The sequence below is a fragment of the Oxyura jamaicensis genome, chromosome 19 (assembly GCF_011077185.1).
Source record: "Oxyura jamaicensis isolate SHBP4307 breed ruddy duck chromosome 19, BPBGC_Ojam_1.0, whole genome shotgun sequence".
Classification (NCBI taxonomy): Eukaryota; Metazoa; Chordata; class Aves; order Anseriformes; family Anatidae; genus Oxyura; species Oxyura jamaicensis.
Genome location: NC_048911.1, coordinates 3,221,528 through 3,246,267, shown reverse-complemented (window position 1 = coordinate 3,246,267; position 24,740 = coordinate 3,221,528). Strand labels below are relative to the sequence as shown.

The 24,740-nt window shown below is 49.2% G+C and overlaps 2 protein-coding genes across 8 annotated transcripts in view; both read left to right on the top strand.

Moving 5' to 3' along the window:
- EIF4H (eukaryotic translation initiation factor 4H) overlaps window positions 1-15,735 on the top strand; it is a 23,231-nt gene extending 7,496 nt beyond the window's left edge. The window contains exons 5-7 of one of the 3 annotated variants that reach the window (XM_035343312.1): window positions 525-590; window positions 2,456-2,661; window positions 15,661-15,735. In XM_035343312.1, coding sequence (XP_035199203.1) covers window positions 525-590; window positions 2,456-2,661; window positions 15,661-15,720 — 332 coding nt within the window. In that variant the 3' untranslated portion in view covers window positions 15,721-15,735. Of the gene's footprint in view, window positions 1-524; window positions 591-2,455; window positions 2,662-2,720; window positions 4,611-15,660 lie in introns of those variants that run through there. The other 2 variants (XM_035343311.1, XM_035343313.1) reach the window with 2 other exon arrangements.
- On the top strand, window positions 9,669-24,740 carry LAT2 (linker for activation of T cells family member 2). 5 transcript variants are annotated; one of them, XM_035343315.1, is made up of 13 exons: window positions 9,676-11,677; window positions 16,210-16,315; window positions 16,546-16,585; window positions 17,600-17,643; window positions 18,413-18,473; window positions 19,065-19,108; window positions 19,487-19,525; window positions 20,014-20,044; window positions 20,135-20,190; window positions 20,885-20,950; window positions 21,321-21,383; window positions 21,786-21,870; window positions 23,914-24,740. In XM_035343315.1, the coding sequence occupies exons 2-13, from the start codon at window positions 16,228-16,230 to the stop codon at window positions 23,930-23,932; spliced, it is 636 nt and encodes a 211-aa protein (XP_035199206.1). In that variant the 5' UTR covers window positions 9,676-11,677; window positions 16,210-16,227; the 3' UTR covers window positions 23,933-24,740. The 5 variants fall into 5 exon arrangements, 2 of the variants coding, with proteins under 2 accessions (XP_035199206.1, XP_035199205.1); XM_035343314.1 differs by having other exon boundaries at window positions 9,677-11,677; window positions 21,783-21,870; XR_004755370.1 differs by lacking the exon at window positions 23,914-24,740 and adding an exon at window positions 14,416-14,537 and having other exon boundaries at window positions 9,669-11,677; window positions 20,885-21,383; window positions 21,786-21,867.

Here is a 24,740-nt window from a genome sequence, read left to right as displayed (position 1 = left end):
GCAAGAAAACATGAAGACAGTAGCGGAAGGAAAATTTGTACGTACCTAGTGTAGTTGCTGCTGCTGCTCCTGAAATTGCTGGAATAGATGTGCTTTGTGTCCCAATGCTGTGTGTCACTGCTAACCCTGGAATTGAGACCAATCCCCCAGCACTGTGCAGTCTCTTGCAGAGGACAATAATAAGCCCAATGGTCTGATCTGCTACTATTTTATTAGGATGTAAAAGTGAGTAAGCTAAGTAATCACAAGTGTACAAATATGTATTTTGTACTGTCTGATGTTCCAGTGTAAGAACAGGCTTTTCTGTAGCTTCAATCTGTTTTAGAGAAGCTTTCCTGACCACTTGTTCTTAGTTAACAAAGCTGATCTTTTGTTCCTGTTCAATGGAACTTGGTGGTACTGAAATGAAGGGATTTTCCAGCAGCATGACTTTGGATATGGAAGGACTGGACTTTGGTTTGGTGTCCCCTTATCAGTCTTTCCCACAGCTTTAGACCTGAACACAATTGTGGCTTTTTTCCTAGGAATGGGAGGAGGTTCCCGAGAATCCAGAGGAGGTGGATGGGATTCCAGAGATGACTTCGGTTCTGGTATCAGTATTAACACTTATAAGATAGGCGGCCTAAAAGGCACAAATGTTCTCATTTTCATGTCAGCTACATTTGTCCCCATTTCTGTTTTGACTCAGTCTACTGTATGCCAACTTTGGACATCCAGTGGCTGCAGTGGGGTTCTTCAGGGGAAACTTTAATTGCTTTACAACAGAGGAAATGGTCTTCATTTTAAGCTTTATGGAATGATCTTAAGTGGCAGAATACTAGTTTGAATGTAGTCTGTGATGTCTAGGTTTCAGCACAGCATTTCTCAAACATGAGCCCAAATACATTTTACAATAGTAGCAGAAACAGACAGGCCATGTTGGAAAACAGATACTGGTGCTGCATTCTTTCAGAGCAGAGGTTTTCACCTTTCTCAAGAGGTTATTAATATAATGCCATGTGAAATGTGTACTCCTGAAGCAAATGCCATCTCCAAAGCTGTGTTAGTTCCAAAGCACTTTTAAATACAAAACATTCCTAAAAGTTAGGTCTGTTCTGGTAATGCAAGGTGCAGTGAATGACTGAACTTGCTGAGTGGAAGGTACTGATGGAGCCACTGTATTTATTTTTGACTTCCAGTTAGTTTCTAGTTATTAGTGTCCAGGGTGATATTAACACAATTGCTTTTGTCCTCTGAAATTGTGGGTTTGGTCCATTTTCTGATGGGGAGATGCTGGCAAGTGCAACTGTGCAGTGTCTGGTCTCTGCATGAGTAGAATGGACAAATAGAAGGAGAGGTATAACTGTGAGCCATTGCTGCTAGCATGGAACTCAGCATGGTGCTGGAGAGAGAAAGCTTGCTACAACGCTGTGCTTAACCTGCCTTCGTAGCTAAGCATTCTGGTGTCGCAGCCTTATACCTTTACCAGCAGCTTCTTCAAATGCACATTTCAGCTGGTTAGATGCTGGATGAGTGATATGTGCATCAAAGTTTAGTGTTGAAGTCTTGGTTGGTACAGAAGCTTTTCTTCTCAGGTTGCCTTGCACTGGATCGAGTCTTAAAGATTGCTGTTTGGCACTGAAGTAAAGAACAGTTCTGCGACTCTGCCAAATGCTAAATTGAAAAGGAGAATCTCAGATGGGAATAAAGTGACTTTATCTTCCAAGCAGCTTTTTAAAAAAACTGTGTTCCACTTAGGTATGCTGCTAGCCTGAAATATCTTCCTCCCATTGAGTACACTTGGAGCTATAAGGGGAAATTACAGGATGGTCACTGGTGTAGAATGGAAGTCAGTCAGTGACAGGTAGTTCTTGGTGGCTTTTGATACACAAACTGAAGAAAGGTAGTCAGCTTCACATTTAAAGTCTGGATTTTTTTCTTAGCTCTTCCATTAGTCAAGTAGATCCCTAGTCATTTTACAGTACAGTTGAAAAGCCTTGGTTTTGCTCCTTTTTTCAAAGGCTTTCTTAAGGATTGTTTCATTACTCCCTAGCTCTCTTCCCATTTGCTCTGCTCCTGCAGGTTTCATGCTAAGGCAATGTGATCTGTCCACAGCAGAACTCAGGGTACTTCTACCTCTGAATTCAGCTTCTGGTGTTAACAATCTGAAGTTGCAGCTGAAGTTCATATTTTAATGGTGCTTGGTGACCCGGTTTCAAAGACTGAGTGTGAAATAAGCCTCTAGGTGGATAAAGCAGGTTCTGAACTTGGCATGGTGCACTGGATTTCAAATGCAATCTGTATGACTCTTCCAGAATGTGTTAGATCTGTGAAGCAATCTGTCTACAGACAAAGGCTCTCAGTACATCATCTTGGACTGACAGCTGTGCCTTACGAGGTTTTCCAGTCATCCAGATAAATCTAGATAAAAGCATTGTGAAATGTGCTCTTTAAATTCACCATCTTCCTTCTTCAGGATTCAAAGATGATGACTTCCTGGGAGGCCGGGGTCGAGGCACTCGCCCTGGAGACCGGCGACCACCAGGTGCCTCAATGGGAAGTGGTGGCACTGGTCGTTTCCGAGATGGGCCTCCCCTTCGTGGATCTTCCATGGACTTCAGAGAGCCAACAGAAGGTAAACTACTTTTATCTCCTGTAATTCAGTCTTCCTTTGTGAATGGCGTGTCTTGGTTCTTGCCCTTGACAGAGAAGTCTGAAAACCGTACTGTTTTGTCTTGCAGAGGAAAGAGCACAGCGACCCCGGCTTCAGCTCAAACCTCGAACAGTTGCTACTCCCCTCAATCAAGTAGCCAACCCAAACTCTGCTATCTTTGGTGGAGCCAAGCCCCGAGAGGAAGTAGTAAAAGAGCACGACTGAGCTTGGGGTTGAGAGGGAATGGGGAGGCGGGAGAAAAAGCAAGACAGTACAGAGTGACTAGCTCTGCTGGAATGTCAACCCTGCAGTTTACCATTCCTGCCATCTGGCATTTGTCCTCTTTGAAACTGAAAACACAGAGCTTGTGAATGCATGTCAGCTGTTAACAAGTGGTTTTTAGTACGTTCTTGGCTTTGCTGTATCTAGTGCCTGCTTTGTGCTGAGTTTCCTCTTCTGTTTCCTTACAAGCAGCACAGTTGCCAGTAGATAAGGCAGTGTAGCTGCTTCCACAGGTGTGGAGGTCTCTGGACAAAGGTGCTGCTTCACTTCCTCCTTTCTGGGTTTGTTTTACTTTAGAAGCACAGGTTAGACTTAGTTATTACCCTGTATTGTTTCCTTTTACTTCCTCAGTGCTCCTCTTCTGACCTGCATGTCTCGTTCTGTATTGCTGTGGCTCTGAAGAGGAAAACTGGAGAGTCCAGATGAGTTGGGCAGCGTAACTTTCAGTTCTAACCATGTAGTGAAATAGCATTAGGACAATTGATGACTTACTGTATCCCGCAGAGCCCCTTAGAAAGCTAAGGGGGCAACTGCCCTTTCACACAGGTTACCAGGAAGTATCAATAGATGCAAGTCAAGTTGGCTGGCAAGCCTGGTGGATAGGTGGAAGCAGTATGGATAAAGCATCTCCCAGCAGCCTGTTGCTGGTGACTGATAGAATTCAAAATGGTATGATGCTACACCTCAGAGCTCAAGGTTAGTGCTGCAAAAATGTGCCTGAGCACAGCTGCTCACTGGCTCTTTCTGCTTACTTTTCTTTGGGTTTTACATATTTGGTAAATTTTTAAATGAAGTTTCTACAAATAAAATTGACTTTTTATTTTTCTTTAAGGAGTATATACTTTGCCATGCAGTATGTAGTTGTCATTACCCCCCTGTTTTTCTTTGCCCAGCGGTGTACAGTTTTAATACCTCTGCTTTCAGAATACCTTGAAAATCGGCAGATTAGAAATTTGTTACAATGATTCTCTTCATGTAGAAGTTTGGGTGAAAAGCATCTCTAATTGCTGCATCTCTGAACTTGAAGTGTTTCTTGCCAGTGTTGGGAATGTTCTTTGTGGGAGGAGGGAGGGGTGGGGGAGGCTGGAGCTAAGGGGGAGAGCATTCATGTTTAAAAACAACCTGGATCTCTAACACTGAAGTGCAGATATGTCCAACGCACGAGGAAAAACTTGGGCCCCTAACACTAGTGCTGACAGCTCCCAGATAAACAGCCAGCACGCCAGAGTACTTGAGAAAGAAGTTTGGAAGCATGGCTGCTTTACTACCAGCGTCACTGCTAGTAGTGAATTTCTTCTCTAAAGTTTCTTTTGTAATGTCAGAGTCCCAGCAATTTACAGAACTACTCTTTCCTTCCTTCTGCCTGTCACTTAATCTGCTTTTGAGATAAGAACCATTTGTCTAACACTAATAATTAATTTAAGACAGACATGCATTTGTGTGGTTGTATTCCAAACCAATAATTGACCTATTTACATCTTCAATGTGGAAAAGATTTTAAGAACAAATTCCCATATAAAAACTCACCTCTAGTCAAGACAGTTGACTTTTAAATGTAAAAATGAAAAGGAAAAAAAAAAAGAAAAAAGAAAAGAATTCCAAACACTTAACACATTCTGCTTCATAACAAAATAAATTTATGGATATGGTATTTTGTGAATGATCTTTTAAATAAAAGAAAACATTAAGTAATATTTAACATTGGTCTTTATTTGAGTCTACTCTAGCTTGTGTCCCCTTCCTCCCCTCCCAAAGTTCTCCAACATTGCGTTAATCTGGAATTAACAGACACAAAAATAAGGGGGGGATTGGAAAAGAAAAAGGGAAGAAATATATTCTAGGCAAGTGCTGGGAACGTGTAGGAGACACTGAAGTAAAAATGCTGTAGAGCAGTGGAGGCAAGCCCAAGTTCTGTCCTGTGGCTTCAGTACAAGCAGCTCTACTGTGAGAGCTGCCAGGCAGCATGGAAGTACTGTGGCTTGCAGGTAGAGAGCTCTGGGTGGCATTTCCCAGCAGCTGGGCTCTGCTGCTCTGAACACAGTGAAGTCTGGTTGAGAGCAAACTCTGTCCTTCCAGACTGTGTAGTGGTCTCCTCGATACAGTGTCTGATATGGTGTCTTTGAGGTGAAACAAACCGATCAGCTTCCTAGTGTTCTGCCCAGTTTCTTCCAACTTCTTTAGCTGTCTTGTTTCCTACTAGACCTAACGGTGAATGGTGTTGTTGCCACCTTGTCTTTGAAGTATGTGCATACTGCAGGGTAAGCCACGAGCCATGGTTTTTATTGAGAAGTGAGCCCTGACCTTCCTGCTGGTTTTACTGCTTTCCATAGCATGAAAGGGTGGGAAGTGTTCCGTCTTCCAGCAATTCAGTCTGCTCTCTATCCTCAAATCTGCTCTTATGACAACTTGAGCAGAGAATCCAAATCGTCTGTGGTGACTTGCTGAGGCAGACTGCAGCACCAGCCTGTCCAACCTGAATATCTCCTGAGGTGTAGGAGAAGGGCTGGCTGGCTGGAGATGGTGGCCTTCGGCTGCTTCCACAAGGCTTGCTCATAGCTGGTCTTTCAGACCTAATGAGGGAGGCAATCATTTCATCACTCTGCGTGGTGAAAAGCACCATTGCTGTGTGACAGACAGAAAACAGCTCTTCTCGTTCAAATAGTGTTTTTCTGTACCTACTAACCATTGAATCAAGGGTTTCCTACCGATGAAAGCAGCCAAATCCCAGTATAGTTTTACCTTTTTTAATAGTTTAATAGATGTGTATGTTTGTGTTGCCTGGTTGTTCTTTTTTATTTGGAGTGCTCTGACTTAATGCTTCCCATGTGGCTTGGGGTCAGGCTCTTCCACTCCTTTTTCTTCTTCCTCTTCAAAAATGTAATTAACATTTTCCTGTAGAGACGCATATCAAACCAGCTTGTGTCAACAGCTGACAAAGCTTTTAATTTTCATATGATTGTGTCATTTCAGTTTTGGAGGAGGAAGCAAGACTTTTTCCCACCTCCCACCAGCAAAGGGCAGCTCAGGTTTAAGCTGTAATGCTTACCTCTACCGGCAGCTTAAGGCTAAACCTGGCATGGCAAAGCCTAGACCAAGGAGTTACTGGCAGCAGGAACAAACGGATAATTCCCTCTGTGGCTATTCATATTCTCACCATGTTCTTTCTAGTAGCAGTGCTGAATTTTCTTCAAGCTCAAACTTAAAAATGAACAAAACTGCAGCAGGAGTGTAGCAGACAAGTTTTGGTACTGAAATTAAGGCGTAGCTCTGCTTTGCTGCTGTGGAACGAGCTTTGTGTTCCTGCAGTGGGGTTGCAGCTCAGGAAGGTTGGTGTGGTGGCTGGGAGCACTGGGAGAATGCGCAGGAGTAAGCAGCGTGCACCTAACGTGCTGAGAGGCTGTGCTGTCAGCCACCGAAACATAAAAACCGCAGCTCCCGCGCCCAGGAGCAGCCCTCAGCGAGCTGACCCCGGCCTCTAACAGCACCCCGGTGGGCGCTGTGTGTTGTGGCCGTGACTGCTGTTTGCTGGCAGGAGAAGCAAGCGGAGGAGTGTTCAGCTCTTGGAACGATGGGCTGGTGCTTGGGTCTGGGTAGAGTTGAGCCCTTGGGGGTAGCTTCCTTGCCTTTGTGAAGCAGCAGTGAGATGCACTGGGACAACCGAAGAGCCTCCAGTGTTGACCGTGTATTGAGTGTTGACTGTCTCTTGGGTGTGCCAGAGCTGATTGTAAGCCAGAGCGATCACAGCCAAGAGTCCCTGTCCCAGGGCAGTTTTGGGCAATGCTGGTATTTTACAACTCGTTTATGAATTCTGTCATAGTTCCAATGCTGACTTTAGCACGTAGACTAGGAGTGTTTGCTACCTGTAGTACTGACTGCTGGCTTATTTTCAGAAAAGACAAGATCCTGAGAATTTTAGAGCAAATCCTATGATTATATTTAGAGCAAATGCACCCTTCATCAGAGCATTCAGTGCAGTAACTCACAGCCACCCATGCCCCGCTGGCTGCTTTCAGCAAAGCTCCTTGGAGTGGCTTTTCCAGGAATCTCCCCGTTTGCCTGGAGTGTGTCTTTGGACAAAGCTGAGCCTAGATGACTGGTTTCCTAAACGGACCTTGTTCCTTCTCAGTACGTGGAAGTACGTCTCGGGGTTATTCAGAGTGGCTTTCAGCAAGAACACAATAAGCTGTGAACTCTGAGCGTCCTTAAAATGGTGTTAAGTTGGTGTTGTGCATTCTGATGGTTTCTGATGGTTTATCTTTTCCTACCAGAGTTGCCCAAAGGCTCTGGAGGAATGAGGCAGTCAGTGTACGTATCCTGGCATATTCTAGCGCAGCATCTGTTATGTTGGGGGCATTTTTTCTGGACTGGATTTTTGGGATTCCGTTTTGTAGGTGACACTTGTCTTAAAGTTTTAGAAAGGGAAGTTTCTGTGGCTGAAGGGGAATTTGATTTCCAGCTGACTGGAATATATCTAATCTGGCAGCTGAATCCCTCCTCTCATGTGTCACTTATCCCTGTACAGGATTTTAAGGAATCGAGTACATATGAAGCAGCAGAGGGCTGTTTTTTAGTGTGTACATAGATATTTCATTTATATATTTTGCAGTTTATTCTGTTATTTGCGATACCACTCAGTATGGTGGTATTAAATCAATCAGGGGCATTTAAAACCATGTAATCATGTTCTTGGACTCTGCTTTCTGAAATGATTTAATCCTTCGGTGCCAGACACTCGACTGTCGAGCCTGATGCACGTTAGTTACAGCAATATCCTGATGTCGTTGCATGCCCTGGGCTAACTGGGGGAACGTCCTACAAAAGCTGTATGTGTAGCTCGCACCTTTTCTGCTCGTTAGGGAGCTTTGCTGGTTCCTCCCGGCGTCTGCTCGCTCACACACACAACTTAGCTGGACAGCAGGGCTAGCCCGTGGGGTTCTGGTAGCACACACGGTGTTACGCTGTGCATACGGTGTCCCTGCTCCTAGGTCTGAGATCACGTTCCTCACGTTACTGTAGCTGCTCGGGTTATTAAATCTGAAGTATTTTATGGTTTCCTTTTCCACAGCTGCAATAACTGTTACATGGCAGTGCCTGCCCAGCGGCAGGCTAATTTTAGCATCGGCTTCCCTCATTTCTGTCCCTTTTCCAGAAAATCTGTCCAAGGGCTTTAAGGATGTTCAGCGCTGTTACAGAAACAACCTGCTTACCTGTAAGCTCACAAATTCTTGTGCAAAGCTCTTAGAGTATCCCAGGGTTGGTGTCGTTGCTGGGAACACTGCTGGTTGCCACCTTTCTGCCCTGTAGGTCGCAGCCAGGTTAGTGTTCAGCACGGCAGGGATTTGCTTCCTACTATGAGATTGTTTTGTTCATGTCACCATGCTCCCAAGATCCGCCTCTTTCCTTTAAATAAACCAAAAAATCACCAAGTACCTCTCTGAACCCCTGCAAAATCTGTACTGTAACGAATCTGTAAAATTTATATTGCTGTAAAAAATTAAATAAAAGTGTTCAAACCTTCTAGGTTTTTGTGTTGAAATATAAGAATTATTTTGTCAGCAAGCATGAACCGAGGAGGATAAGAACGGGAAGAAGCTTTACAGCACCGTAGGCATGTGCAGAATTAGTACTTTCAAGTCTTACTTGGCCAAAATGCGTAAAGCACCTAGAAACCCTAGCTGTGAGCTTTCTTTCCACTGGGTGGTAGCAGCACATATCTGGCTGTAACGGAGCCGCTTTCAGTTTCGGCTCGGTGAGATCAGATTTGCAGTGGGGCGTGCAGCTGGGGCAGGGTGGGAGGTGGCACTTCCCCTTTAGCTGGGGAAGTGCTCAGACAACTGTAGCTTAGAGCAAAGACGTTTCTTGGTCTTTACAAAAATGTGTGCGCTACTTCAGCAAGTCAGAAAATTTCCTCCGAGATGTGATTTTTCATTAAAACTGCCATGAAAACGTGCAAAAACTCACGTAACTTGTGGTCGGGGTGAGACATGCTTGCTCTGGTCCCAGAGCTTGCTCCTGCAGGGAGGATATGATCTGCATGCCCATCTCTCACAGTGTCACTGCTAATTTACTTGCAAAATTTACGAGCTCCGGGAGAAAGATCCTGTTGGAGCTTGCAAAGCTTCCCTCAAAACTTTAAGCATGTTTCTGCAGCAAGGCCAGGTTTAGATGATGTGTTTTTTTTTTCTGATCACTGTTTCTCTGACCATCGTTAGTCGTTAGCTCCAGCTGGTCCGTGATCAGGCCCCACCTTTATCAGAGGATGTCACCTGGCCCCCAGGGCATTCAGCAGGTAAGCTGGGGGGGGCAGAAGCTGCCTTCCCACAGCCTCTCTGGGCCCCAGGAGATCTTTCTGCGGCTGGTTAGCTGCAGAAAAGGACGGAGGAAAAAAAAGAGAGTTGGGTTCGTTGGTAAAACAGACTGAAGGTAAATTTGTTCACGGGAAAGAAAAACTGAAATGGGTCAGCTTTAAAAGGACAAAGAAAGATGTAATGTGTGTCCCATCATTTATTGCAGCAGGTAAATCATGATGCTCCTGTCTTTGGCCTTGTACCAGGCCAGAAATGGTTTCTGGCAGCAGGTATGGATGGGGCACAGGGATTACGGGAGCGTCAGGCACTGCGTGGAGCCTGGTACCGTGAGCGGAGTTGGATTCAGGAGCAGAACTTGTGGTTGTGTTGGAAGCTGCATGGAGCGAGGACTCTGATGCTGAAGTGCTTCTTGTGAGAAGTATAAAATATATATATAAAAAAAACATAAAGATGGACAGGAAACAGTGTCCGTGCAGCCATCTGCCTTACTGCAGTAAGGCAAGAAAAGGACACCATCGGTCTTGCAGAAGGACTGGCATCCTCAAAAGGCATCGCTCAGCCCGAGGGCTGCTGTAACATAGCCAGGGTGACCCCACGGCCCCGTATGGCCGATCATCCTCGCTAACCGTGCCGCTCCTCGGGCACAGCAATGGCTTTTACCTGCCCTGCAGGGGCTGGGCAGCTGTGCCGGGACGATGGGCGCCCAGCACGAGGTGCCTTTGCTCCAGCCCGTGCCAGCCGCGGTAACGTCCCTGCGGAGGCACTGAGTCATCTCTGAAGCTGTGGGGTGGATCAGAGAGGCTGTGGGCAAGCAAAGGGTCCCTTTTTAGCACTGATTGTTCCTAATAAAATAATGAACTTCTTCTGATACGAAAAAGGAGAACTGTAAGTGTCCCCAGCATAGTCAGAGCAACGGTTTTGCTATAAGCAACGTTTTTGTAAAGCTTCTGTCAGCTGCTTATGTTTAAATAGATAAATGCTGCTAGAAAACATGTAACAAACTACTTCATAGCTGTGAGCTCTGCCAGAAAAGCCCATTTTGTAGCAGCTGGACTAGCAGGGGGAGGTGGTGCAGTTCGCATCCCGGGCACAGAGGCCAGGCGTAAGCCCTACAAACCATTCACAGCTGGCTCTTGCTCTTCTGGTCTCCGGTTCAGCCCCCACGTGCTGAGTTTTTTTGATCTATGCCTGGATTTCACGTGGGAGCCCTTCGGGATGGAGCACACCGTTATTTTGGCACCTCTGGTTAGAATCGGAGTAGATAAAAACTCAATATGAGCGCATAGGCGCGCACGGTGGTTAGCTGTCCTGACAGAGCAGTGTTTCCTCTGACAGCCTGATAGCGAAGGTTCCCATCCCGGGGTTGCGGACGCTGTGAACAGATGATTATTTTATCATTTTGGTGATAGAAGAGTCCCCTTCCGGGGGAGAGGGGGAGAGGGAAGGATGCAGCTCACTGGTTGCAGCATCTCGAGAGGGCCCCAGCTCATTTAAATACAACAAAATTTCCCTCGGCTGAACGATTTGCATGACCGTATGTACGTAGTGCCCTGGTGAGAGGCGGCAAGAAACGTTTTGTTTGCAGTTGTAAAACGTGTGCCGGGCTGGCTGTTGCACTCTGCTAGCTATAAATACGTGGGGCTGCCGCGTGCGCGTCCTATTCTTAGAGCAGGATACGTGTCCCTGCGCTGTGTCGGGGCTTCAGGCCAGCAGTTATCCCTGAGCCCTTGTTCGTAACCCCTCCTCAGTCTTTTCAACTGGAAAAAAAAAAAAAAATCACGAGCTACTGTTTTGGGGTTGTTTTATATTTTTTTTATCAGCACAGTGCAATTGTGCCTGCTGTCTGCACGCTGCCGCTGCTGGAGCACAAGAAATGGTTTTGTTCTTACTGCTGGACAGAACGCACCTTGGTGGGGCTCCCAGTTTGGCCGCTAGCAGCGGTGACCTCAGCCTGTGTGCTGCCCTTCCAAGGCTGTCATCCCCTGTAAAACCTAAGCGAAGGCTTCCAACTTGTCTCACCTCCTCCAAGCACTTTCAGGCAGCACCTGCCACAAGTAACACTCAGAGCAGTGATAATTATCCCAAGGCTCTTTGCTAGAGGGGAAATTATTGCTGGTGTTGAACGTTTGAGGGGCATCAGCTGAATCTGGAGCTCGAGGGCTGTGGCAGCACTTGCAGCTCGTGGCTCTTGCCCGAGCCTCTTCCTCTCCCCCGGCGGATCTGAACGGCTTCTGCGAGAGGTGACTCCGTGTGAGCACCGCCCGCGGGGCTCCCGCGAGCTGGAGAGGGGCTGACCGTCGGCCGGCGGCGGATGTTGGGGTTAATGATTCAGATGGTGACAGGAAACCAGAAGCTGGCTAACGATCCTCGGAGGAACCGGCTCCGGCGCTGGCAGCTGCGGCCGTGAGGTACACGAGGAGCTGGGACGGATGGGGACGGCCGGCTGAGGCTGCAGGTGAGCAGGGACAGGCGGGTGGCACCGAGGCTTTGGGGACCCGCAGGTAGTCCCGACGGCGCGGTGAGCTCGTAGATCCTGGGCTGGAGCTCGGTGAGTGTTTTAGCGAGTGTTTGGGGTCATCCCTGCCATATCCCTCTGAAACGCACCGTGTTAGTCCCTGCTGCCGCTCATGACCACCTTCTGATGAGTTCCGAGGTAGGAAAATTGCCAAATATAACCCCTCAGCAGCATTTAGACCCCTCGAGATGAGAGCCCACCACAAGCAATCCAGTTTGCCAGTTTTACGCTGTTATTTTTTACATATCCTTCTCCCCTCTGCCGATGGCAGTGTGGCTTTTTTAAACTGTATTCTTTCTGCATTTGTTTCTGCTAAAAGATTCTGGGCGTTTTGGGGTCCCCATAGCACGAGCAGGCCGTGCTGAGCTGCCAGCCCCACAGATGTGTCCGGTCCTGCTTTGGGCTCCTGCTTCTGGGACCACTGCACCCCACCGTGTCTTCCCCTCCAAGGCCCAATCCCTTAAATAGCTGGTTTTCACTACGCTTTTTGTTTTTTCCTTGTTTTACGGCTTATTGGCATCTTATGAATGTGTTTATTTTACTCTATATTAGCGCTTGAAATTACTAACCGCAGACAGAAAATAGATCTTCGTCCTTGCATCAGTTCTCTCCTGTGATCAATGTTCAGCGTAGTGGGGGCTGTGAGGTAGACGCGTTAGGAGAACTGGGGATAATTGTGGGATAATCCTGTGTGATATCAGCTCACGTTCGTTACTCGGGGGTAAATAGGAGTGCTTGTTACGCAGGAGTACTTACTTACAGGCACACAAGTTCCCTGCATCTTCGGTGCCTAACCTTGCATCCCCCTGGACTCTGCAGGGAAGGGCACTGCGTGGCTCGATGCTGCCCGAACCAAGGGAAGTTAGGGACAATTACAAGATATTTCCATGGAATACGTCCTTATGCTGACGTGCATACATGTGATTAGGATTTTGTGCTGTATTTTCCAGCTGAGGCTTTAAAAAGCATTTTATAAAGTGCTTGTCTGTGAGGGAGTTCATTTATCAATTCGGTTGTCCCTCTTGTCCTGTGTCCCACTGAGATGTGCCTCCCGCTCTCCTGGCGTAAAATAAAGCATGCTCTACTTGAGTAGCCGTACAAAAGCAGATCGTATCTATACCACAGCAGTTTTCTCAAGAAAAATTTACACTGACATCAAATCTGGTAGAAAATGGGGCATGCAGACCTCTGGAAGGAGCTTGCCTGAAGGCTCAGCGCTGGTCACTGAAGTGGTTCCAACCACAGGAGCTTCCTTTGGTCTGAGACTTCAATTTCTAAGTGGATGAGACTTTCTGCGGCAATCTGTGCAACGTAGACAAACAGAAAGTCGCGGTTCTTTTCTTAGCAACGTTAGAGCCACTGGGTCAAGCTGAATATTGCATCTGTTCAATAATTCCATGTTCTACATTTCACACAGTGAGTTTTTAAATAAACTCTCCGCTTTATAGTTCGTGCCAGTGACTCATTCAGTCAGTCTGAATTAGTCTTAATTTATTGCAAATTGAAGACCATGAAACTAACTTTCAGGAGGGGAGGGAGGGCGGTTTGATATTTGCTTTTGGGGGCATTTTTACAGATAGGTTTAGTGTATGGCCTAAACCAGCATTTTAAGTCTTTATCTTGCAGTGAAAACTTACAGGGTGGGCTTGATATCTGCAGAGAGCTAAAAATGACTTCATCAGAAATGATCTGATAGAATAAAAAAATCATTTGAACTGTGCCACATCAATGCGCTCCTCGCTCTTCTGGATTTTTGGCAAAAAGTTTAAGTACTCTTAAAGGGTAATTAAGTAAGCTTCTCACCCGTCATGCTTCTCCAGGAAAGCTGCCCCAGACTTTCCATCCCTCTGGCAATCAGGGATTTTGTTTCTAGACTGTGCACATTCAGCTTACACCCTCACATTGTCACACCGGTGTTGCCTTTTAAAGTTAAATAGCATTTCACACTTGGGTGTTTCTGTCCCAGACAGACTGACAGTGAATGGCTGTGTGACTTCAGCAGACTTAAAACCAGCGGCCTTCCAGCCCTCCCTGCAGAAACCAGCTCTCCTCCCAGGGCTGCTGATGGTGGCCCCGTTTTTGGGGACCATCTTGTAACTCCCACTGCTGAATGAAAGAAAACCCTCCAGGTAGGGCTAGAAAGCTCCTGCTCCAGCAGCCCAGGTGAGACAACTTACTGTACACACTGCAGGACCTTTTGCAAGTCACTTTCTTCTTCCCATTAAAAAAAATAAAAAAGCTTGTTTCATTGCTAGACATAGCCAAGGAAGTGAGAAGAGATGTCCTGTTCAGGTAGGCGTGCTGCAGGGATTGTTGCTTTGCCCGCAATACGTTTATTTACAGTGGGTGCCTCGATTCATTGCCCACATTCATTTATTTACTCTGGGTGCTGCTCTTGGGGCCGTGGGTCGTGGGCATCGCCTGCTGCGGGAGGTGCCACCGGCACCACCTTCCTCCTGTGAGGAGAAACTTCTGCCAGTGCTAAAAAGGAGACAAACACACAGGAGAAGGGATGTCCATACAAACAGGACGGGCCATACCTTCCCTCTCTGAATTTTACTTCTGAAGATCTGAAACTCCTCAGAAGTTTTTTTTTTTCTACATGCTTGACTTTAGCTCATAGAAAGCAAGCCCGCTCAGCAGGCCCTTCACTCTCTGCATCTTTCTCTTGTGCTCAGGCCTCGTCACAGACCACAGAGGCTCGAGCCTATTTATTCTCCTCGCCCATCTACCCAAGGCAGAGAGTGGGGAAAGCACGTTCAGCCTTCAAGATAACTTATTTATAACCCGCCAGCAGTGAGTAAGTGCCTCCAGCCTTCTGCTTGTCATAAACGTGTTCATCGCCCTCTCCCATCAGCTCCTTTCCAGCACAGACGTGTGATTTCTTGCCTCGGCACCAAGGTGCTGGGCAGCAGAGGGAAGGAGTGGTGCCCGCTCCGTCTGAGCTCCCCACCTGGGCAGGACCCCAGAAATCTTGCTTTCATTTGGTCCATATATATATATTTTAAATTTTTAATTTTATTTTTTTAAGTCATACAGTTTATTTTGTGAATTAAAGCTGCTTTACCCCAGTGCTTAACTAAATACTTGCAGCAAAACGTGGCATTGTTGGACCCTCCTGTGAACTCCCTGAAGCGGCAGCAAGCCCTGCAGGTTCCCGATGCATTCCCAATACAGCACCAATGAGATATTTCATGCCTTATGAGAGGAGGTTCTGTAAGAAAAAAACATGATTTTCATTGACCTGTGTGTTTGCTGAATGCAAATAACCTCCAGGCTGGGGCCGTGCTTGTGCGTCGATGCTGGCAGGGACACTGAGCGGAAGCAGAGGTGTGGCAGCCCCTGTGAGCAGCTCTAGTTCCCAGAGAGAAGGGCTCGGGAAGTGGCCGGTTTTGTTATGTTACTGACCGCTATAGAAATAAAACCACCGCTAGAATGGAGATGGTGACCTGCCCTACAAAGATACAAACTAGGTCAGTGCTGTTGGGCTCTTTCAGCTTTGCCTTACTTTTTTTTTTTTTTTTTAAAAAAAAAAAAAAAACTCAAAACCTGCCTTTAATAATAATGATAATTAATAATAATAATCAGCACCACCACAACCTGCACCATGCCCTGGTCATTAGGCTACTGGTGCAGGACTGGGGCTCCCACTACCGGATCGCAAACCTCCCACCAGCGTCCTCGGCCAAGACTGGTGTGCATGGGAGGACGTCTGTGCAATACCAGGAGATGTGTGGCCTCTGCATGGGGAGGCCTTTGGGTTTTCTTTTGTGTGAGCCACTTTGGGTTTTCATTTGTGTGAGTCGGGGGTCACTGTGACTGGCAGCCTGGGGAAAGAAATGGCATTTACTCCTTTACGCAAGTGGAGGCAGAAGGTGCTGGGCAGGGTGGAATCCATCTGTTGCTTTCTGTATGAAATATAGACGTATTTTTTCCCCCTTCCCTATCCAGCCATAACAACACCATCCAGACTTGAACTGTGATATGGGAGATTCGGCTTAGGCAGCAGGGAAACTTCCCACCTGGCAGCACAGCGAGTTTCTGGCCTCCAACAAGGTGTAATGTCTCCAGCACTAGGGCTAAAGAGGAAGATTTAGGGGAAAAAAAAATCTCTAGGTAAAGAAAATCTGGCCCTGGGAAATAGGAATGGGCTAAGTGATCAGTCCCGGTCCCAGCAGGCTGCTTTCTGTGATATGTATAGGTTTGTATTTCAAAGGGAGAAACTGAAGCCAAATCATGGTGATTATTGAAAAAAAAAAAAAAAAAAAAAAAAAAAAAAAAAAAAAAAAAAAAAACAAGTTGCTCATGGAGTCACCCGGTGTGGAAGGGAGGGGAAGAGCAGATGCACAAGCCAGCTCAAGGCCACAGGCGGTGGTGCTGGGGTGTTTCACTGGCAGCAGTTCTGTCTGAAGCAGAGCAGGGAGGTCCGGCATCATGGGGGCTCACGGGTCGCTCTCGGGGCTGTGTTGCAGGCTGGACACCGCGGGGCCATGGCGCAGCTGGAGCTGCTGTGGGCGGCCGCTGCACTGATGCTGCTCGGGGCGGCCGTCAGCGCCTGTGTCAGGTGCCAGCTCTCCGGTAAGGTGCTGCCACAGGCACGGGGACCCCAGTGCTGGCCGGGAGGGTGCTTTCTTTCTGGGGTGTCCCCTCTTTATGGGGGGGTGCTGGGTACCGGCAGCTCAGGAAGCTGCAGGAGGGGGCTGGGGTCTCCACAAGGAGTTTCCTGAATGCATTTCAGTGGTCCTTCCCTTTCTGATCTCAAAGGCCTGTGTCACTCTTTTGTGAGAGCTTTCTTTCTTTCCTTTCAGCTACGAAGCGAGAAAAGAAGCAGAGCAAGCAGACAAGTCAGTAAGTTGCCTTTTGCTATGTTTCTCCCCAAAACTGCTTGTGAGACCCTGGTTGGAGCCAGACCCGCAGCATGCCCTGTACATCCACCAGCTGGGCAGTGCTCCTCCAATATCTGGACTTCACATGAAATAATACACATATATATATTTATTATTTAACTATATTTATGAATATATTCTGTATCTTCTATATATCTGTACCCCAGCTCTGCCACTGGCAGCGCACAAGGCAGTGTGCCCCAGTAAAGGGGGAACGCCGTCACAAGGAACAACCCAAAATGAAGCTGTGCCCACGAGGCCCGTGAGTCAGTAACCCAATGGAAAAATGTCTGGAAAAATAGGAAGGGCACATCCCTGCCTTGTCCCGTCATGGACAGGACAGGGAGAGACACATGGCTCCACAAGCAAAACTCTGCCCGGTGCTGATGGGGACGCGTGCCAGAGCCAGCCACCACAGCTGCAGCTCGAACAGCGAAGGAAACACAAGCATGCACATGCACACCCCCTTATTTCCTTCGCTAACAGACAAACCACAGCTAAATGATATTAAGAAAAAAAAAAAAAAAAAAGGCCAACACTTTTTTAACCTTTGATAAAGGAGCAAGCGTGGTGTGAAGGGGCTCTGTCAGAGGCCAGGTTGCCTGGCAGTGGGCTCTGTGTCCTTCATGGAGCGACGCATGAGCCAACGATGGCTCCATCCCGCCGTAAGCCCGTGCTGTTGTCCTGGCTTGTTGGCATTTGTGCCTGGATTCAGTTGTTGGACTTCGGGGTCGTGGTGTCCCCAACAATGTCTTCCTCACCCCTGGGTCTTTCCCTTGGCTGGTGTTGGCTGCGCTGCCCATGGGCCTCAAACACATCTCTGCTGTGTAGGCTCACACAGAGGAGGCCCAAAGGGAGGCGGAGGGGAAGAATTGCCTCAGGGCCACCTCGGGTCTGTGTGGTCTGCAGCACCAGGTCAATTTTCCGTGTCGTGCACCCCACGGTTCAGCTGACGTGGTGCCTCTGTCTTTTCCAGGCTCGGAAGCCAGCAGAGCTTTGAGGTCATTCGGTCCCACTCCAGTGAGTACGGCCCTTGCAAGGGCACGGGGCAAGGCTGCATGAAAATAAAAAGGTGACCACAAAGCCAGGCAGCCGCTGGCAGTGTGGAAGCCTCCTTAGGCGCTTCTGGGAGTGTGGATTCCGAACGGTGACAAAAACCTGCGTTTCCATTGAGAACAAATCGCTAAAACCATGGAAGCGCAGGAGCTGGTTGGTTGGGCCCCTGGCAGCACGCTGCTGGCGCTGTGGAAGCGGCGCTGTGGGGGAGCCCCGAGCGATAGCAGTGACTCATCCGTCATCGCCCTCTCGCTGCTTCCTGCGGCGGGGCTGGTTGCACGCTGACCTTTTGGTTCCTACCCTGACCAAGCCGCTGGCAGGGCTGCAGCAAATGTCACCGGCACTGCCCGGCCCTGTCCCACCAGGCCCCAGCAAGTGTCCTCCCCATCCCAGCCGAAGCTGGAGGCCCGGCGGGGCAGCTCAGCTGAGCAGAAAGGGTGCTGAGCGCGCAACAGGCCCCCAAATTGAGCGTGTTTGGGGGAGAATAGGAAATAAGGCAGCGATTAGGATTGTGGCTTCCTCTGATGTGTTTGCTAGCTCTGCTAACTGCACAGGCAGCGCGTTTCTCTCTGCTTGTTTCCCATCTGGGCCTTGGTGTGCTCTTGAGGAACAATTTGGAAGCTGTTTCGTGGCACGTTCGAGAAATGCTTGCCAATACTGGGGAATTCACAGCGTTGGATGCTCCATTGTAATATCTGCTGCCGTGGTCTTTAACATCTCGTTTTGTTCTTGGTGCTAGCTGTAACACGAAGGCTAGACCAGATTAAGGAACCTGAAAACTTCACAATAACAAGGTAGGTTAAAAAAAAACACACACACACAAGGCATAACCTAGCTGTAGAGACAAGCTTGGATGAAGTTTACCCAACATATGAGAATGCTGAGGGTTTGGGACTGGGTGCTGGCAACTTGTAGGTGGGGCTTGGGCTGTGCTTAATCATTGCTGGTCGGTCGTAGGTTTAGTCTTTTTCTGGATTCTCTTCAGCCTAACTACATCGTACTTGTAGTATTGAAGTCAAACCCAAGGAAACGGGCCATGGTTGTCTGTAACAGGTATACCACAAAAAAGAACCTGCTGTTCTTTGCTTATAAGTAGTTTGACATGAGAGGTCCCCTCCTGCCCACCACCAGCACCCCAGGAAGCAGGGCAGCAATAACTGCTGCACTACCCAGCCGTGGTCATCCCCACCTTGCGGTTTCACCCCAAACCTGTCAGCTTGATGCATTTCCTGTTGCAAACAGACAAGGGGGGTTCATGGACAGAGGTTTTCCTGCGGTTTGCTCAGAGCTGAGGATTTAGCTCCCTTCTCCTGCAAGCCCCAGCTACAAACAGCACGTTAGCCCGGTGGCACCTGCAGACACACACAGTGCTCGCTCTCTTTCAGGAAAGCCCATGAGGAGCTCGGTGCCTCCTGTCCCCTTGGCTTTGGTGAGTTTCTCCACCAGGACATTCACCCGCTTGGTGGGCTCCACCTCCACACACAGTGGGGACAGACCAGCCACAGAATTCCTGGGTGGGGATGTAGCAAATCTGCCCTTGTTTATGTAGCAGGCAGCTCCCTTTGTGTCTACACAGGGACACTTGATAAGAACTGGATCGGAGGGTAAAAATCCAGTCTGGTTTGCTACAGCTCACCAGTCCTGGTTAGAGCCTTGGGGCTGGATAATCTAAAATCAACCCCTGGCCATTCCTGCTGTGTCCGTGCTGTCTGTGAGCTGCGAAGGCATCTGGTACTGGGTGTCCCTGGCCTGTGGTATCCCCTGCCCACTTCCCATCATAATGTCCCCCTGTGCTTTATCGTACCAGAGAGCAGGACCGAGCCCCGGTACCAGAACTTCCTGACAGGTATGTGCCACACGGGTGGCTTCGGGGGCTTGGGGCAGCTTGTGATGGGCAAGAGGAGGCAGGTGGGAAGCGGTGTACTGCGGGTCTGGCTCGCTGCTTTTAAGCTGCACATGATTTAATTAATGCTAAGAGAAGGGCGTGAGGTGCTCATGGCAGCCCCCAGCTCCCTCCTGGAGCTGGCATCAGCCCTATGAGGATTATTGCAGAGTGGGGCTGTACTCCCAGAGCTAGCATCAACCCTACAAGGACTATTGCCATGTGGGGCTGCACTCCACTCTCCCAAAACGGGGGCTACATCCCTGATCTCCCCCTCGCCTGGCAGGGTCCATCCTCCTCTGCTCAGGGCTCCCAGCCCCGCTCGGTGCTTCCTCGGTGGGTTTTGGGGCTTGTTGCCTGCCGGGGCCATCTGCTATGGCCAGGCTTGGAGAATTTGAGGGTTTTGAGTTTATGTGGCTGGTGTGCTAACAGGAAATCCCTTGTGCTTGCAGAGGACTACGTCTGTGAGGATGCTGCCTACGTGTAAGTGGCCGCAGTCTCTCACCACCGCTCGGAGGGCCATGGGCCGCCGCCCTGGGCAGCCGTGGCTGAGTGAGGTTTTCCTTCTTGCAGGGAGCCCATCTCTGTGGATTTCTACGAGCATGCCAAGTGCTTCACCTCACCCTACGGTAAGGTCTCCACACGAGCACCACCACGGCCTCCAGCACCAGCACGGTGTGCCGGCTGCCCCATGGCTGCAGGGAGCCCGAAGGGAACCCGCAGCGCTGCCCTCTCCACTTCACTGCCCCGTCACCATTTGGCTCGAGGCAGGCACAGTCCAGGGGGAGCCTTGTGCCAAAAGGAGGGCTTTAAATGTTTTGTGTGCTTGGCTTATGGGGGTAGGGAGTGAAGGTGGGGCGAAACACACTGCTCCATTCAAAGGCACCTTTTCAAGGCAAATATTTCATCCGTGAGACATTTTTGCCTCCCTGGGCATCCAGCGTTTCACTGCGCTGACTTGGGCATCAATCTGTTGCTTAAAATGAACTTCAGAACGTGAATCCTGTTTTTTATTTAAAGAGATTGTGAGGAAGAGGAAAAAAATAAAAAAGAGAAAAATATATTATTCACCAAGAAAATTACCTTATTCCAAAAAAACAAAACCCTTGCGTGGCTCAGCTGCCCCCAGGCACATCCAGAGAGCTGACCTGCGCGGGCTGTCCCCAGAACTGACACTTTTTAGTCTATGGCACATTTTGTTGTGGCCCACAGCTCTCTCCTGCGGGCAGCTGACAGCAAGCACAAAGCCCGGTGGGGGCTGAGCCCTTCCCGCGCTGCTCCTGCTTCCCTACATCCTTTTTCCCCCTTTCTTCTCTCTGCCAGCCAAAGAGGAGGATTCCCATTCCTACCAGAATGTCTTCATTGGGGACGCCTGTGGCTCCGAGCTGGGTACGTGCAGCGCTTTGTGTCGAGATTCATCGCGGTTTAGCACCCAGCTCGGGTTGCTCATCACTGCCAGCACAAGGTGCTGGACCACAGGGGCTTTGAGCTTCTGTCCTGGGCTGTCACAATTGAAAAATGAAGCTGTTTTGCTTTCCTTTGGTGCTACGCACACCGTTCTGTTTGGAGTGATGAGGGGAGGCAGGAGCGTGGGGCTGCCCCGAGCCCGTCCGTGCCTGCAGAAACCAGGGCTGGGAGGTGACTGAGGCAGTGTCACCAGCCTGTGGTGGGACGGTGGCACTGGGAGGGGGTTCCCAGGGCTCGCTTTTAGCCCACTCACTGTTCAGCATCGTCCTGTCCAAACTCTGCTTACTCACAGATGACGTGGATGACTACGAGAACAGCTCGGCCATACACGCGTGGAAAATCGAGCAAACTTCAGGTGCGTCCTCAACAGCTGCTTGCTGCTTACGGACTGGCTCGTGGGTGGGATGCCTGCTGTGCTACACCGTGCTCGGGGCAATGCAGTCACTGGCCCTTTTTGGGATGTTTTTTCATCCATGATGAACATCTAAGCATGCAAACTGCTGTGTACATGTGGCAGTTTTACATTTGGATGTGGCTGCAGAGGGACAGGGCGTTTCCAGTGCTTGGAAGGCCACCACGGCTGTGCCCGTCTTGAAGCCCCTCTGAAACCCTGATGCTGTGATGTGAGGTTTTATAGCCTGGATACAAAAATCCTCAATGCTGAGGGCTAAACGTGCTGGCCAAACACGCAGTGCACATGGTGGGTGTTTTCAGATTATCCCAATTAATGATGGGTGCTTTCCTTCTTCATTAACAGCGCTGTACATAGAGAGCCAGGACGAGGAGCCGGACTATGTTAACACTGACCCCGCGTCGGACCTCACCCTGCTGTCAAAGCAAAGGTAAGGAGAGCAAATACTTGATGAACATATTTAGGGGAGGGAGGATTGTCTCTGGGTTGTGAAACCAATTCTGAGCAGCTTCGGGCCACGTGCTGCGGGCAGGACCCCCAGACCCCGCTGGTTTGTGCAGTGCGGAGACAGAGCACAGCGAGGGGTCCCCTGGAGCCCCAGTTGGTGCTGCACACCCTGCTCTGCGCTCAGCAGCAGCCCAGTAGCTACCAATATCCAGTTCTGGAGGCAAGTAAAAGTCAAAAGCATGTGCAGAGCACCCTGAAGTCTTCCTGCAGCTCTGAGCGAGTGGGTGACAAATATAGTGTCAGTACGGAAGAAAACCAGCCCCAGAGACACCAAACACCGTGAGGGCGCTGCTTTACAGCTCCAAACAGGCTCCTACAGACCTTGTGGGGAGTCTGCAGTAAATACCAGCTGAGCCATTAGCAGAGGTCAAAAAGGCAGGGGAGTGGGTGTGGGTTGCTGGGGAAGGGTTAAAAAAACCCACAACCATCACCGTGCTCATGTATGAGCCTGTGGTGTGTCTGCAGTGTGCAGTGCTGGTCACCCTGCTCGGGACTGGAGCCCAGCTGGGACAGGCACTGGGACCAGTATCCACCTGCAGGACCCAGTGGGATCATCCCTGTGCCGAGTGGCAGCCACAACCTGCAGGTGCCAGTGGCGGGCAGACCCCAGGTGGGATTTGTTTGAAATCATACAAAGTATTTAAGGCTTGCCATCAGCATCCAAAGCCCAGACGCCCTGTTCTCTGTGTTGCAGCATTTGCTTTGAACTTCAGCAGCCCATCCTCAGCAGCATTTGCTCTTACAAACGCTGCTGGAGGGGTGCTGTGCCCAGGGCAGGTTGTGCTTTTTGGCCGAGGACTTGGCCGTGTGTCACTTGGGTCGCATCCCAACATCACACGCACGTGGCCTGGCCGGCAGCAAATACAGATGGGCCTGCACACCTGGCGTGGGGACCCACGGCCCAGCATCTCTGCCGGGACAGGGACAGCACCTGTGTGTTGTGGTTTGAAACCACGCCAGCTGCGTGCATGAGCCCCAGCGTGAGCAACGTGCTCAGCACCTCCCTTTTGCTTGAGCTGGAGTGAACTGAGATCGTGCTGTAGCAATGGGCTGTTTCGGATAAGGCTGCAGAGAAGCTCGCTTTGCCTTTTGGAAGGTGTTTATGGAATAGCCAGGCACCGTGATAGCTGAGCATCTGGAGGGAAGGAAGCAAGCCAGGTTATCCCTGAAATAAATGAAAGGGCTGTAATGGTAACTTTTATAAGCAATTCTGCATTTATCCCTCTTCCACGGAGAAATTTCAGGGATGAAGGGATTACATCTGTGCATTAGTCACAGCAGACTGTCTGCTTTTTGCTCTGCTAACATCTATGCAGCACTGGGCACACCAGGCTGCTCCATTTGCTGTTTGTAATGGGGCCAGTGCCCACCTCACTTGGAGATGGGAGAGGACCAAATGGGGCTGAGAGATGCTCAAAACCTTTAGCACAGCTACTGTAATGATCCCTCCTGACTTTGTGGAGAGAACAATCAAAGCAGCACCAGGGCTACCGCAAATAGACCCCTAGATGTGATAAGGGGTGCTGGGAAGCCAGAAGAGGGAGGGATTGCTGTCCTGAGGAGTCCTGGTGATAAAGGCTTTCTGGGAAGACCTCCAATCATAAGCCCTGGCAGAATGCTACCACAGCAGCATGTGTAAATTACTGCTGGTGGCTCTATAAGTAAATTAAACTTGCCGATGCACTTTTTGCCATTATAACGAAGCCTCCACTATGGCTTTTGCTAGCAGAGCTGTGCTATGCAATCCCCGTGCCCAGCCACCGTGGATCTGCTACTGAAGGAGGATGGTTCAGAAATGGGCTGCCCGCCCCGCTGTGCTCTGGGGCTGCTGCCCAGACCTGCACGTTCCGCAGTGCTTCAGAGGGTTACTTCCCTAGCTGGGAAGGAAATGCAACAGGCAGCAGGGCTAAGAAGGTGAAAGCAGGGACTAAGTCAGTGGACTCACTGTTTTCCTCCCTCTTTCTAGTAAACTGCATAAAGTCTGAAGGAGCCCTTCGCCGAGCTGTAAGGGCACACCCAGCCAGCATGTACATAGGGAAAGAGGAGTCTTCGATCCCGCAGTGAAATCTTTTCTCCAGATCGTGCCCAAGATCATGTGGAACAGGCGCTGCTGAGAGGAGGAAAGGCTCTGCTTGAAGTCCAGCTGCAGACATGCGTTGGAGGAAGCCTGGCCGACCCCTTCAGCAGCTCCCTCGGGCAAGCCACGAGCTCGTTATCCCGTCTCACTTCCCTGCACGTCTGCTGGAGGGAGGACGGCTACTCTGTGCAATGTTTTCTCCTGTCAAGCATGAAATGAATCTTTAAATTGCTGAGCAGTAATGCAGCCAACTACTTAATTTGTCAGGCTGACTCATGCACGATGGCATTCAAACGCGGGGATTATGTTCTGATTTAGTTCCTCTGCTCTCCTGCAGAAGCTGTTTCCTACAGGAGAGGAACTGGCAAGGCAGAGGTTGCTTTCGCAGCAGCAGTGGTTCTCTGGAGCTAAATGAGATACCAAACTGTTCACAAAAGCTAAGGACTAAAGAGGATTAAATCCTCATCTTATTCACAGTTTGTAATTCCCAGTGTCTGTGGCAGTTCTCCTTGTGTTTCGTTATCTGTTTTGTAATGATACAAAGGCACTGCAACAACAAGGTCCGATCCACTGCCGTCAGCCTCAGAAATTGCACTGGTCCTTCAGATTTGCCATAGGAACATCAGTTCTGAAACATAACCCTTGTCTCTTGAGCCCTCATGTATAGATTTGGCTCTGTCATAGCACTTATTTATTAAAATTGGAAAACCTCCAGA

Bases quoted from the DNA above. Each gene is read 5' to 3' on its own strand.
- LAT2 (XM_035343314.1), top strand. From the start codon at position 16,228: ATGGCGCAGCTGGAGCTGCTGTGGGCGGCCGCTGCACTGATGCTGCTC. The intron at 16,316-16,545 runs GTAAGGTGCTGC...CTTTCCTTTCAG, and splicing joins TGTCAGGTGCCAGCTCTCCG to CTACGAAGCGAGAAAAGAAG. The intron at 19,526-20,013 runs GTATGTGCCACA...TTGTGCTTGCAG, and splicing joins GTACCAGAACTTCCTGACAG to AGGACTACGTCTGTGAGGAT.